At 36.7% G+C, this 15,460-nt stretch overlaps 1 protein-coding gene across 4 annotated transcripts in view; it reads left to right on the forward strand.

Annotated features, from left to right (window-relative positions):
- The window catches only part of LOC103573130 (TSC22 domain family protein 1), a 65,507-nt gene that overhangs the window by 46,469 nt on the left and 3,578 nt on the right, over positions 1-15,460 (forward strand). For 3 of the 4 annotated variants that reach the window (XM_008552050.2, XM_008552068.2, XM_053739732.1), the window contains 5 exons: positions 4,869-5,148; positions 11,276-11,378; positions 11,476-11,498; positions 14,761-14,916; positions 15,009-15,363. In XM_008552050.2, coding sequence (XP_008550272.1) covers positions 4,869-5,148; positions 11,276-11,378; positions 11,476-11,498; positions 14,761-14,916; positions 15,009-15,363 — 917 coding nt within the window. The remainder of the gene's footprint in view (positions 1-4,868; positions 5,149-11,275; positions 11,379-11,475; positions 11,499-14,760; positions 14,917-15,008; positions 15,364-15,460) is intronic. The other variant, XM_053739731.1, reaches the window with a different exon arrangement.

Raw genomic sequence — 15,460 nt, forward strand, 5'->3', positions numbered from 1 at the left:
AGCAAAACTAGCCGCAGGTGCCAGAGAACTCTGAGAGTCATTATTCCCTCGGGCTTATTCTTCTTTCTGTTGATCGAGTGTAGAGAATATCTCGTTGATTCCAACACTACTCAATTTAAAGATACTTGATGACTTTATTATCGGGCAATGTCATCCAGCCAATCAACCCATGACCCAATTATTTTTATTGCCCGAGATATAATCAACTTTATATACTTACTTTTATTATCCTTTATTACTTCAAAATAATTATTTATTTTATTTATCATGCACTTTCAACGTTCATTTTTATTATGCTCTACTGTTCTTTTTTTTTTTTTACTCACATTAACTTTATATGTCTTCAATTATTTTACTACAAAAATTTTATGATATATCACTCATATTACAATATGTCAGACAATCTGGCTTGTCAGAGTACCATTACTCGTTTAAAATAGATATTTACGTCATAAGACCGTGAAGTGACATTTTTCTGACAGCGACGATATTTCGAGGTTTGTGGCGGGAAAATTCGAAACGGGCGTAATTTTAACGTCCGAGACGTAGCCGAGTAATATTAACACGGCCTAGGCCGTGAAAAAAAGACGTTATAGTGGCGAGTATAACAAAAAAATTATATTCGTACATGAATAATTTTTTTTTCTACACGTAATCAATAGACGGTCGAAAATTTAAAGATGACTAATTTTACTGTAAAAATAAAATTATAAATAAATTTTTAAAAGGAAGATCCGAATAATTTTCAGTCAACTTAGTTTGACATCAACGAATCAATTCGAATTTATAAATTAATTGAGAACTTGTAAACTTAAAAATGAATATCTCATTCATATGTAACATAAATATCAATTAATTATTCTACGCATAATTTTATTTAACATGAGAACTCTTAATTATCGTCACCTTTATCTCGAAAAAAATTTAAACTCCTTCATTAGTGTTCTTTATATAAAACTGTAGTTACAGCATATTAGCGTAGTATATAAATAGTATATGAGATTTAATGCCGGTAAAAATAAGTGAAAAAATTTTAAGTGAGAGTGGAGCACTCAACGCTTCGCTTTGAGGTTCGTAACACCCATAATATTTGATGAATCGATTTAATTTCTCTTACATCGGCTTAAAATTTCCATCGGGTCCCTCATTAAAAATCATTATTAAAATCCTTATCATCGAATTTTAATTAATAAATCAGCAAAAAATTTAAAAAATGACCTCAAGTATTTAAAATAATTTTTTATCTTCCCATAATTCAACTTTATAAAGCGTAAATTAATAATAATTTATGACCTGTGATTGTCATATTTTAAATTAAAATGTAATTTAAAAAAATGTTTTTATTTTTAAAATTTTAATTGATATTTTTATTACAAGCCTTTGAGGAGTGTACTTTAAGCTGAGTAAAATTTTTTTTAATCTTCTCCTTGAGAAAATTTTCACTCGCTCAGCCGTCTTTGTGATGTATATTTTTTATTTTTCCTTTCATTGGCAACGAGTTCGACAGTGTCGAGAGAAGCTTATGCTTGTGAATAGAGTGAGTGGGCCTGTGTTGGCTGGCTGGTTGCAGCAGCAACATAACATAGCATAGTACGGGCCCGTCCACGCGAATTCAATGTCCATGCAAAGCAAACGGCGGCCGGTACGGCTGTCAATTATCCATTATATACGGCCTGGACTGCTCAAACCCATCCTTTTAACGACCCCTCAAACCTGTACGCCCGAATCGCGAGTAGTATAGACGCTAAGGCTGCCGAGCTAAGTAAAAGACAGCAGGGCGAATGAGACGAGAGAAGACTCTCATCTGGTTGCTGATGCTGCTGCTGCTGCCGCAACTGAAGGATAGGGTTAAGTTGAACCAACCGAGACAGCCGAAAAGGAATAAACGTTGATGTTGAATCGAGTTTGGTCAACATGCTGCTCTACTCTCTCATTCGTTTTCAGTCTCTTGTTCCTTCTTTCTGACCAGAACACACACAATATATATATATATATACTACAACAGCATACATAATACTCACCGCAAAATCTTTTTGACTAAGACGTAAAGACAAAATTTTTTAACAACTAAAATGGCTGCTGGTAATTTTAAGGGAATCGCGATCGGTATTTAATTGAAAAAATTTTTGAATTTGAATTTAAATATATAAATTAAACGTGTTGATATTTTTTGTTTATTTTATATTAAATCTTGTGAAATAAAAAAGTAAAATAAAATAAAAAGGTGGTCGTGAATTGACTGGTGGTTATAATGTCAGGCCGTTATTCTTCGGGGAATAATTCGGACTGTTCGACATGAAGTCAAGGATGATGATAGGCTGGATCACACAGGGTAAAAAGACGAGTGAACTTGAGGAGGAAGAAGAATAAGAATAAGAAAAAGAATGAGGTATATATGAAGGTTTAAGCAGGTAGTGAAGTAGGACCGAGTGAAAATAAAGGATAAAAGTCAAGGTATCGGATGCGCGAATGTCTGAGGGCCTCGTAAACGCCAACACGTAATAATTATAACGACTGGCGAGTGTAGAAAGAGTGGCGACTACCCTACGGGATAACGACGAGGGTAAGTGGCCACGAGAAACGAGTACCTGGAGGAGGAAGACCGCGAGAAGCCTCTCGTTATATCTCATCGACTAGACGTTGCAAATCAAAGAGTCCTTTGGCCTCAACGTCCTTAGAAATTTTAAACACGGCTCTTTTATTTACCCTCGGGACTCGCGCAACACTAAATAAAATAAAATAAACAGACGAATAAACGTAAACGCGAGCCTAAATGTTAGCAGGATAATAAAATAAAATATTTAAAAACCAAAGGCTTAACTCACTCACCAGGTCAACTCGTTTGCGTTTAGTGTGTTTCAAGACCCGTCAAATGCTTCACCAACACGGAAAATTTATCTGTGTAATTTAACGTCACTCATGTGTGTCAAAATATTTCTTCTCAACTGTTTCTTTTATGCGAACAATTGAATATTTAAAATACTCTGCGCCCATCATATCTATATATATATATATAGTATACAAGTATGTGTATATATTTAAACACTTGAAAAGTTCGGCTAAAACTGTTATGGCGTAACTGACTCTAGTGATCGGTAATCGAATCCCCGCGGAGGCTTTTATTCGACTGAATTGAAGTCCGAGGACATGGAAAAATGACACTTCTCTTACTCTGTAGCGTGATATCCAATGTAACATTATTTAAATTGCAAAGTCACGGGCACGAGGAAGAGAAAACTCTAGATATAGGAGGTGACGCCAACAACAGGGCCTTAATTACGCTGATATCATGGTAATTAAGCTGGTCAATGCCACCTATTGTAAGATTCACTCTGTGAATATCTCTGATGTTGAGTCCTTTCTTAAAATTTTTTACTCGGCCTCGTTTTGCTCCCAAGGCGCCTGGACCGATCTCACAAAAGATTGTCAAGTTAACGGATAGGATACCTAGAGTTAAGTGTAGTGAGAAAAAAATGATACTTAGCTTGTAAATAACTCGCCAGTCACCAAATAAACTTTTGTCTGTCCAAGTATTGGTACATAAACACTGACGGTTGGACAATTTAAATACATTATCGTCACATCAAATCTCCAATGACTGTCACGATAATTAACAATTTTTTTTCTTTTTATTTTTTCAAACCCAATAGATTGAGTGGTCAATTCGCAATTAAATATCCTTTTAATCTTACATTACAGACTTCAAAGGCCTTTGGCAATGGAATGAACAAAATAAATACTTAAAATTTTTAAAACGACTTCATTAAATTAACTTAATTACAAAGACTATTATTGTTAACGTTACATTATAACTACAATGATATCCTTAATAGTCAACACGCTTTTATTCTCAAACATAATATTAGTCATCAGTACTTTCTCATGCTCATAATAATGGATCGTCCAAGAGCAAGTGGGGTAAAAGAGGAGTTTAAGTGAAGCTAAAGCCAAAGCCAAAGCCAAAGCTGAAGAACAAGAAGAAGACGAAGAATTTCGCTTAATATTTACTCAAGTAAAGCTACATACACCACACACACCACACAAGAAACCATTAAAACCCGCTAAGATGCCAAGATTACGAAAGTTTTAGTTGCGTGGGAGACTATTTGTTTAAGATGTACAACTTTTATTCCTTACGATGGGATATTATAGTGTGTGGCTGTGTTTTGTTTGTCGTTTCAGTTAAAGCTTCTACTTTTTGTCTTAGAGAACATCGTCTCACTTTACCAAACATACTATTCAAACTATAAAACTATAAAATATTAAATAATAATAAATACATAAAATTTTTTACGGTCGGTCCAGTCAGTCAGCTAAAAAAACAGCTCTCCCTTTTTGATGATGATGATAATCTTTTCTGTTTGCCTACACTATTTTCCTCAAGTTATACAAGACAGATATGCCACCAAAAAGGCACGGGCCTTTGACCTCCTATCTCAGCTCCATTAGGCACATTTGTTTGTTCAGGACCGGATGCCATCAGAAGAGAAGATGGAGCAAGAAGTTCAAAAAAAAATTGTTTGACTTTTAAAGTCACTGGAACTTTTCAAATAACTTTCGACATTCATCCCCTCTTACCCTGTCTCCCTTGATATGTTTATTGAAACATTTGCGTGCATCTATAGTGCTTCTAAAATACCCTGTAGTATTGTACAGCATTTGTATTTATTTAAACAAACAACATTGGCAAGCTGCAACGGCTTAAAAATTAAATACATCTGTATCTTTCTTTATGTTTATATACAAATAAAAGATAATAGATATGTCTTTTATGTCGTTTGTAGATTTTACCTCCAAACTGTAAGCTTTCATCGACTAATAACAACTTGACATGATGGCTAACATATAGAATCTTTAACATGTTACAGATGACAGTGGCAAGCACGTCAACGCCAAGCCCACCAGTTAGTCCCAGCGCCAATGACATGGACTGGTTTGCCGGAGTTGCTGAAGAAGAGTTACTCTATTACACAAATAATGACGTTGATTCACTGTGGGCTGTGATAGGAAGTTTTGTTCCACCGCCTCCTAGACCACCATTTCTTCCTGAAGAACGGATTGCTACCGATGGACTTACCACCTGCGATTTGTGTACCTGGGCATTGAGAAATGACAGGCATTCCTCTTTTTCTCTCGATGGTACTCTCGGTAAGTTCAATTATGTCCTTTAGTACTCACTACATATTACCAACAGTAAAACAACCGGAAATAATCAATCTACTTCTTTATAAAATATATATCAACAGTTGTCTGTCTTTTAGAACAAATAAATTTTACACAAATGCAAAATTTTAATTTCAAATTTTACTTTCATAAAAAATTTGAAAATTTGAATTTTATAAAAATTCATGTAAATTTTTTTCACTGGAAAAAGTATTTAAAAATTTTTGCAGTCTACATTTTTCTTGAAAAATGAAAAAAAAAAAAAAAAAAAAAAAAACTTTCACAATTTCAAAGGCACCGGCCCCTATACCATATATTAAATACCGTTATTATTTAAATTCAAAAGATTATTAATCTTTTTTTAATTAAATTCTCACGAAAAATTCATTAATATTAAAAGACCTTAAAAAAAATTTCCATTTATTTTCGTTAATAATAAAACACCTTAGCATCACAATATTTTAAAAATACCTTGGTGTTAAAAGTCATACTGACATCGAGGTAATTACAGTGGAAACCACATTGTCTTTAATGTCTTCATCAATCTTGTCTTTAATATCTTTTACTAATAATAATAATAATAATAATAATAACAAATAAACGGTGGGCGGGAAGGAGACAGCCGGCTCCGACTTTAAGTAGCTACGAAGAAAATTATAAATCAAAATGTGTTTAGATAGCAATCATGAATAAATACCTAAATAGTAATTATAATTGTCTTGATAACATATTATAATAATAACATATGCATAGACATAGACATAGATATAGTTGTAGATATGGGTATAGTTATGGATATGGATAACGATACCCTATTATATGAAACAGGCGGTTTATACACAGAAGGATTGACGAGTGGGGTGCAACATCCGGTGTATCAGCCAATGAACAAACGTGCAAGCAGCATGGCCGGCGATCCGAAATACGCTGGCAAGGGTTTCCGTTTGTTCGCAGCCCCTCCCTGGGTTTTTTACCTCACGCCTTCTTTACTTCTTTATATACATCTACATCTACTACCTTTCCGTTTTGCATCAGAGCATACACTACACTACACATGTAAATCCGTGCATGTACAAAAAAAATAAACTACACCACACCACAACCACTTCTCAATGCATCTGTTCATCTCGCATCTCGTGGTAACGCCAAAATGGCGAAATGTCCTCGAAGGGTATTTTTTTTTTTTTTTTTTTTTTTTCAAGTGATTATTGTTAGTATTATTATTATATGTATATATTAAGTATATATATTTTAAAGCTCCGCAAATGAAGTCTTCGTGTCATAAATAAGAAAATTGCTGATTGCTGATGAAATAAAACGCAGGTTGAAGAATAAAATAAATTTTAAAAAATATATAGATATATATATATATAAGAAACGAGACGATGCGAGTATAGGGTTGATGTTGATGTTGTAGATCCTCGAGGCGAGAACGTAGCAATCATCGCGTCACTTCTCACTCGCTCTTACCAGAATAATTACGCGATCACACCTCGTATACTTTTGAGCGCCTTCTCATCTCGGCAAACTGTGTAAGAGAAACACATACGTGTGCCCATGAGAATAAACCCGATGAGATGTTAAGGGGGAAGGAAATGTGTGTTGTAGAAAAGCTGCTGCAGATATTGCTGTTTAACGGGATCATAATCTTCGGAGGATCAACTCTAGACTCTGATTATACTCCTTCTTGATAGCTCAAAAACAAGAAAGAAAATAAAGTAAATAACAATAATAAGTTACAAGCAACAAACAAATTAAAAATAATAATATAAAAAGACGAGTTATTTTTTATCGTTTTAACGAATTTCGACGAATTGGTAACAAAAAAGAGGACAAGTGTTGTTGGTTGGTATCAAAACGCGAGAAAAAATTTGCTCTCGTGTCTCACATCTTATCTGAGATTTGCCGAAGCTTGTATATCGTTACAGAACACACACTCCAGGCGAGGGCTAAAAAATAAAGTAAGAAAAGAATAAATATAAAAAAATGAAACTGAGACTGAGACTGAAAAGCAGAAGCTGCACCAACAGCACCGATGGAACGTAGTAACGAGCTCTCTTCCACCTTTTATCTCCTCGTTATTATTTCTTCTCTTTATTGCACCAGTTCAGAATTCTCTCTCTTGTTCTTCTCGGGCAACTTTGCCACCGTGTACTTTATTTTTTTTTCACACCTCGTTTTCGTGGCCGGTGTAAACGAGATCGGGAAACATACAGCGCCAAGATTTAATACATAGACGTGTACTTGTTTTTTAATCTCACTCGTCCCTAATATCCACATCCACACGCGCGCGCGATATATAAATAAAAATGCATATATAGGCACAGAGCACCGTAGAAAAATAATCAACAGAAGGATCTTTTGAACCTGGTGAATTTATCGGCCGCGAGAAAACAAACCGCGATGAGAAACGTTAAGAAGTAAAGAGCAAAACAAGCATAATATTACATTATAACACAGAAAGTAAGCGTCAGTAGCAAGCACACGTGCGTGAACGTCACGGATATGCGATTGCGTGAGCCAACGAGATGCTTCTGCTCCGATATCACCCGATACAACCGAAAACACTCGATTCACATTATATTTTATTCCCTTTAAATATAAATCTCTCATAATAACAACAGTGCCAACAATACCAACTTTTCTTTCGTCATGACTCAGAGCCGCTTTTAATGTGAACCGAGTCCACTCATGTTAACAATCGCTGTCGATAATTTAATATCTAATATCACATCAAATAAAAATAAAATAAAAAAATTTAAAAACAAGTGACCCTTGTAAAAATGTTGCAATAAATAATAAAAAATGATAGACACAGTATGTGTACTTTCACTGTAATCGTCAGCCAATTACCGGGCGATTGTACCAGGAGATTACATAGCTGTGTGGTAAAAAAAAAAAAGATTAATAATGTTGGTTGGAACAATTTTAAACGGCTCCTCATCATCACATCAAGCTTTAAGTATCAGGGAATGTTATATAGACAAGTATATATATATATATATAACCGTTTCCGTGAGGCGTCTATGGCATGCCACACCTCTCTCACCGGCTGCCGCAACAACAATCGGTAGATCGGATGACGGATAACTCGATCTCTCGAGATCTCTGGTGATGGATCTACCGCCCTCTGTACGCCTCCATCTTCTGTGTACCCTCTTCTATGATTCTTTCAGTCTTAACTCCACATCAAACTCTTTCTTTTGCCAATACTGTGTAAAGAGTCGAGCTAAATCTCAGTCCACAGTTGGCTGGCAAAGAATTTAAAGATCTGAGTACAAGTACCGGCACTTAAAAGCGTGAATTTATCTAAACGTCATCGCAATCGAGCGTAACGATCGACATTTTGATTTGGTCGAGAAGAGACAGATCGACATGAGACATAAGACATAAGACACAAGACAAGACGCGAGACCCAGAGAAATTAAAGCGGTTATAAAATAATATATCTCAGGGCGGTAGTCTTGTGATTTTAGTAATGTTTCTCGGTTGACTGGAGCCATGGGTAGGGACACTGGCTACAAATCCAAACCAACTACCACTGGGACACAGCAGGTTACATATATTTTCTATAAAGCCGGTTTTCTATCGCGTGCCAGACAACGATTGACTCGTCGCTGCTGGTGACTAAATCCCGACAAGTCCTTCAGGTGTATTGGACCGAGAGACAGCGACATGGAAAACTATTAACAACTATACTTATATATTTATGTATTTATATTTATATGTACTTATTACATTATCTAATGTCCGTGGTTGAACACATACGCGATAAAATTATTTCATTTGTCGCAATAATATTTCTCCTTATCATTATTGCCGATAAATCGGCCCATTAATCCTTCAGCATTAATTATAGATTTTTGCGGGTAATTTTAAAATTAAATAAACTTGATAATTAATGTGTTTTAAATAAAACCGTAGCTTAATTGGCTAAATAAACGCAGGTGCTAGATGTTTGAGCTGCTAATAAATTATCGGCTAATTCTAGTAAATAAGAGCAGATGATGCGAGAATTTTATTTGTGAGTTGAATAATAGAGAAAAAATAAGAAAAAAACGAAAAGGAAAGGAATGGAAAAATAATCAAAGTAAATCTGAATGGGACCAGTTTAAATAAAAATATCTCGTTCCAGGTAGCGTAGGCATTTCCAGGCGATTAAACGATAGATCAGGACACGCGTAAGAGCTGAACCAGCAAAATCGGGTCGCGTTGAGAAAGTCGGCGAGAGTAGACCAGAGCAGGACTACAACAGGAACAACAACTAAATAAAAACACTTTTGTTCATGTTAGATTAGCTTTGGAATTTATTTTGTCGTCTGGTGTAACGAGTTTAATTTATAACCGACCGATAAAATCAGCAAGTTTGACTTTATATATATATATATATATATATATATATATATATATATATATATATAAAACAAATTGTTGCTTCATTAAGCCAACCAACGGCCAGTGATATCTCCAATTTATATATTTTTATTTTTTTTTGTTTCTATTTATTATTATTTCTATTCGCTGACTTAGTAGTCTATCTAATAAATTACGAGGTCAAACATTTATAAAAAAAGTAAAATATATTTACCAAAAGACTAAAGAGCTAACAGTTATAAGCGTTAGCATTTTTTATAACAAGACGCGCGGATTATTAACGATCTCCAGCTCTCATCTACAGATTAAAATCTCAAAGTTGACTGGAGAACTAAACTCAGATATATATTTCTACCTCTTAAACTTACACTCGTTTATACTCGGCTCCACTCATCTATAATAAATAAATAACCAGCGAGGTATAGGTCTACTGAGGTATAGACATATTCCGAAATGTGTCTAATGGAAATTTGTAATTTATTATCCAGGCAAGACAGCGGATCCAACGAGACAATCAGGTTTTTGACACGTAGTTACCTACTGGTCAACCGTGTCCGACCGACGAGAAGCGTGTTACGTTACTAGTTGTATTTTCACACTGCGTATGGAATAACCGATTGCCTTAAGCTAAATAATAATAATAATAATAATGATAACTCATGTACATTGTGGTGTGACTGCGTGAGTAGTTGAGGCAACGTCGAGTTAGTCGTCTTGTTGGCAGTCCGCCTAACCGACACTCGAGTTTATAAAGATGATCGATAACGTTTTCTGTTAAAGTCTTATCACTGAAGCAACGGTGCAAGCTGTTATGTTAACGTCAGTTTGATCATATCCGAGAAATAAATAAGAGACGGGAGACAAGAGACAGGACGATGAGAGACGTTTTCTGATCGACACTCACTCGCACTCAACGAATAATTTAACGCTCGGTAAATAAAATCCTTTGTCAATTAATCTGTTAATCGTTGATGGTTACTTCTGGCTGTCGAATCCAATCATCCAATCTAGATTATCCTCTTAAAAACAAGACAGCTGATATTGCCAATTCTACTTGTCAAAAAATAATTCGTTTGTCTCGAAATATATTTTATTTTTATTGTAATAAATTTTTTGCCCTCAACTTCCCGGATCCGAGACGATGACTTTAACTCAGACTTAAACTCTGACTCTGGCGCTGACTCGTCTCTGTGGGGTGCAAAAGAATAAAACAAAGACAGAGTTAAGAGTATGAGGACGAGAACGAGATGAAAAGAAATAGTGGAGGCGGTGGGTGGTGCGTTCTCGGCAATTCGTGGTTCGGGATAATTAGCCATGCCGTGGCTTGTATCAAGAATCAAATACGTGGGTGGCTGCATCAGCCTATACTCGTCTTTCTCTCTCTTTCTTTCTTTCTCTCCCTCTCTCCCTGCCTTAACTTTTATTTTTATTATTTTCTTATTCTTATTTTAATTCTCATTCTTATTCTACCTTTCTTATACTGATCGCAATTAGCCGAGAACCACTCGCAGAGCAAACTACCTGAGTCTCTGCTCATGATGTGAAGAATCACGGACACTTCCGCTCTCAGCCTCGTTATTGCCACTTGATGCTTGTATGATAATTGTAAATATACATACATCTACACACACATATACACATACATATAGATTTATATGAGCACCTGCTTTTATTTATTATTATGAATAATAATGTATCATAAATAAGATTGTCTAATTCATAGTACTCTTGATTCCAGAAGCCCCTGGAGAGTTTGGATGGGTTCTTACGCTGATAATAGTGTCTCTGATATCCGCGGCCATCGGAGCTGTCATCATGGTAACGCTTCTTCACTGTCGAAGGTAAATTCACGATTTTTAAATATAATTAACAAACTAGACCCTGATAATAATAAATTAAACATGTAACTAATTATTTTATTTAAACTTTTTGTTTCAGAATGAAGAGCGCTGGCGGCCGAGGTAAGAAAAATAAAAAAAAAAAAAATAAAAAGCGACTCTCATCTTTCTCTATACATCAAGTCTTAGCAGACACAACTTTTATATAGTTTTATATACACTTAGCGTCTGTAATCCCAAGCTCTCTCCTTAATTCCCAATTAACTAACGTCCCCGATCTCTCATATAACTACCGATAAAGATCCGATTGCTATCTTGTCCTCGAGACATACACGCTTATAACAAAAGCATTCTTCGTGGACGCTGTAGAATGTCTGCGCTTCAGCGGATCGGATTACTTGTATACATATATATATAAGTGTGTATGTATATATATATACATAGACAGACTACACTAGCAAACTAAAGACTACAGAGTTAGGAAACAAGGGCTGGTTGTCTGTGAAGTAGTCTGGGGGTCTGTTGTCTGTCGTTTCCCCTAAAATAAATAAATCATTAACTGAAGTAAGTTCCTAAACCTAAAAAAAAAAACAATGACTTGATACTCGAGAACTGCTGGTCAAGTGTAGAGTGAAAGCTGAGGTTTAGGGTCGAGTCTGGCTACGGAGTAAATAAATAAATGAAATAATTATTTATGTGGGTTTCGTTAAGTTTAAATAATAAAATAAAATGGTAGGATAGGAGTGATTTGAATAATTTGTTGTCTAGTTTAAGTACAAGGAACTGCAGTATGTGGAGAGTATGTAGTCTGTTAGTGGAGGGTGTCACGAGTAAAGCAGCGACGACATCCGGATATCGGCGCCAAGTTTAGTATCGCGGTCGTGGCGTTGTCGATTGCAAGAGGACGAGTTTAAATAAAAGACGCAAACATTAAAGAGGTACTTTGTAGAAGCTGAGACAGAGAGAGGAAGAAAATGACCGGCAATTGAAGACATGAGGGTCGAAGGATCGATTGGCGTTTAATTAGTTGGCGTAATGAAAGCGGTAGGATCTTGACTCTCTTGACTCCTGGGTTACTCTTTACTCCAACGAGAGTATACAAGACTGCATAAGATACCTGCTGAAGAATAAGGAGACCGAGAGCAAGACCAAGAAGAAGAATAAGATGGAACAAGTGAGAAGACGAACGACATGATGAAAAAAGGAACAAGTGTGTGGACGTGCGACAAGGAGAACAGTGAAACGCGTCTAATTAACTTTCCGATTTGAAATCGAGCGTGCTGATACCATCAGCTGGAGAAGAGTGCTCTGGGAGACTGACGCTTCTACTCGTATTCCCAGCTCTCTCATTGACTCAGACACTGCTCCTGCTTCAGCTCCTGCTGCTGTTACTGTTGCTGCTGCTGGTGGTGAGCTCTCCCAGGCAGCATTGAGATCGGGGGTCAGCCGAATTAATTATCCGACACTCGTAGCAGCCTCCACCTCCTGTCTCTCGTGCCCCACGCGCGGCCGACGCTCCTCGCGTGCTCTGTCTCAGCCTCCGATACTTTTCTCCCTCGTATCGACGATTTATGCTAATCAAGATACTTTTTTATTTCATTATATTACTTACGTTATCCATTTTATTTTCAATAAGATCGACACCGTTGGGTCTTATCTCTTAAATTTATCCTCTAATGCTGTCAAGTAATTCATAAAAGTGTTGAAATTTTAAAAACTTTAAAAGCTTGATTCGTCGAAAAGGATTTAGGCGATTAACTAAATTTGATATAGTGTTTTTTTTTTTAGTAAAGACCCGAGATTTTGTATTAGCATTAGCATTAGTATTAAGTATTAAGCATTAGTATTAGTATTAGTATTAAAACTTGTATTCGAGGCACTCTCTTAAGCCAGATATTCCGGAATAATCAAGTTGACAAAGCGTTGATGGACGTATCCCGGTTCTCAGTGCTATAGCTCGGGTCTAAGAATGTCTCGAACAGTCACCCAGCAACGACTAACTCAAAACGTCGCTCAGAATTTGGATCCCGGTGTGTCGGTTGGCTCATGAGTTCTGCGTCTGCTTCAGCCATACAATGCGTACTCTGAATGACATTGAGAGCGGGAAAGCATCACGAAGGGAAAGAGAGCAAAAACTAGTAGATATGGAGTAGACAACCTCGAGGGGTTCGTCATTTATAACGTGAGTTGGACGAGATAATCCGATTATCCGATCCGTGACGCAATCAGCAGCATCGCCCTCGTGTGCCGCTGATGCTGGCTCTGGTGCTCCTGCTTCTGCTTCTTGTTGCGTCCTCGTCTTGTTATAAAGTTTACGCTCCGCTGAACCCACTTTGACGTTCTATACCTACTAGTTTCAGTAATAATAATAATGACAATAATAATGGTGCTCTATATCGCGCACAGAGAATGGACCAAGTGGATGGAGACATTGAAATCGACGACTCAAGTCGGGAGAAAAAATAATTGGGACGTTATAATTTTAAATGGGATAAAATTCTCATCCGAGTTGTCGATTAAAAAAAAGTGTGTGCATGTGCGATGCGTATTAAATGAAAAAATTCTTGATAATCACGTTCTTTTTGCATTCCGAGTCGGTCCCTCAGATCCACAAAATCCTATCCGGGACGATTCACATGACGGCTCGATGATGAGAGCACAATGAGAACGACGAGACGCTCCATGGAGAGAAAGAAATACTGATGGGGAGGCGCCCCTTCATATATACAAGTTCATGTCATAATGCTCTCAGATTCAACTCACACATGTTTTATATTATTATTTTTTTATTATTATTATTTTATTTTATATTTTATATTTGTCGAGTAAGCGGTTGTGTGCGGGTAAATATGCACCGTCTATATTTCTATATTATACTAGTGTACTGTGTAGTATTTGATGGTTGGCTAAGTTGAGAGAAGAGAAGTTGGAGAAAAAGAAAAATAAAATAAAAGAGGAAAGAAGAGATGCTGGAGACCCTCACCTGGCACTTGACGAGTCCCGAGGTTTCACTCAACGCGACTCTTTCTAATACAACTCAACTGATGTTAAAGAGTTGAGCCGAACCCTTGGCTCTGGTTTACTTGTGTAGTTCTTACTTTCAGTATTGAGCGAATGAACGACAGATATTTTTGTCTCAACATAAAAAGAGTAGAAGGATCTGTTTAACGGTTAAAGAAAATATGACAAGGCGAAATTTGAGTTACCACACCCACGTTGAAATAAATCCAGCCTAATTTCCTCTTTCCGACTGCTCCCCTGCCACTCCTGTGCTATTGATCTACACTTTTTTATTATCAAGACCGGTAATTTTATAGACACAGGTGTTTAATCTTAATAAATACGTTTTTAAATAATAATAATAATAATAATATATTTTTTGCAGCAAGCTGTTGCGGAGTCGGTGTAGAAGACGCGAATCCCCAGGAACCAGTTAGTCCCGGAGCCGTCGGTGTCGCCGGAGGTGTTTCTGTTATCCCCGAACGCCCGCCACTGGAGCTCGATAAATTACCGCCTTATCACGACGTTACACCAACTCCCGGTGAATATTTTATTTTTTTATTCTTATAAGGATCATAAATCTTGTGTTCAAAAGAGCAATAATAATTATTGGTCAACTATATTGATTAACAGGTCACAATGTTTGGTCATGGTTGGGATCAAGACGTGGAGGAGGCGCAGCAGGGGTGGTTGCAACCCCCCTGAGTCTGCCTCCACATCGGTGTGCAATGAATCTCCCCGTAGAGAACCATTACACCCACATGCAAACAGACGAGGCGCTGTACGCAGAACTGGACTCACAAACGGCAAGTTATGCGAGTGATCTACAGTTACAATTGAGAGGCAGCTCGACTTACGGCGGTCGTGCAACAACTCCCGGTGACGAAGAGGAAGACGAGTATCACGAGCTTGACGCCGCGCGATTGCATCGCAGGTACAGCGGAGACAGTCAAAACGGGACACTTAAAGAAAGGCGACACAATCAGAGGTAAAAAATATATCACCAAAATAATTTACTTTTCTTGTTGTCGCAGTTGCTGTTGTCGAGAAAAAACATTATTGTTAACTTTATTTTATTACTTAAG

The sequence above is a fragment of the Microplitis demolitor genome, chromosome 6 (genome assembly GCF_026212275.2).
Source record: "Microplitis demolitor isolate Queensland-Clemson2020A chromosome 6, iyMicDemo2.1a, whole genome shotgun sequence".
NCBI classification, from domain to species: Eukaryota; Metazoa; Arthropoda; class Insecta; order Hymenoptera; family Braconidae; genus Microplitis; species Microplitis demolitor.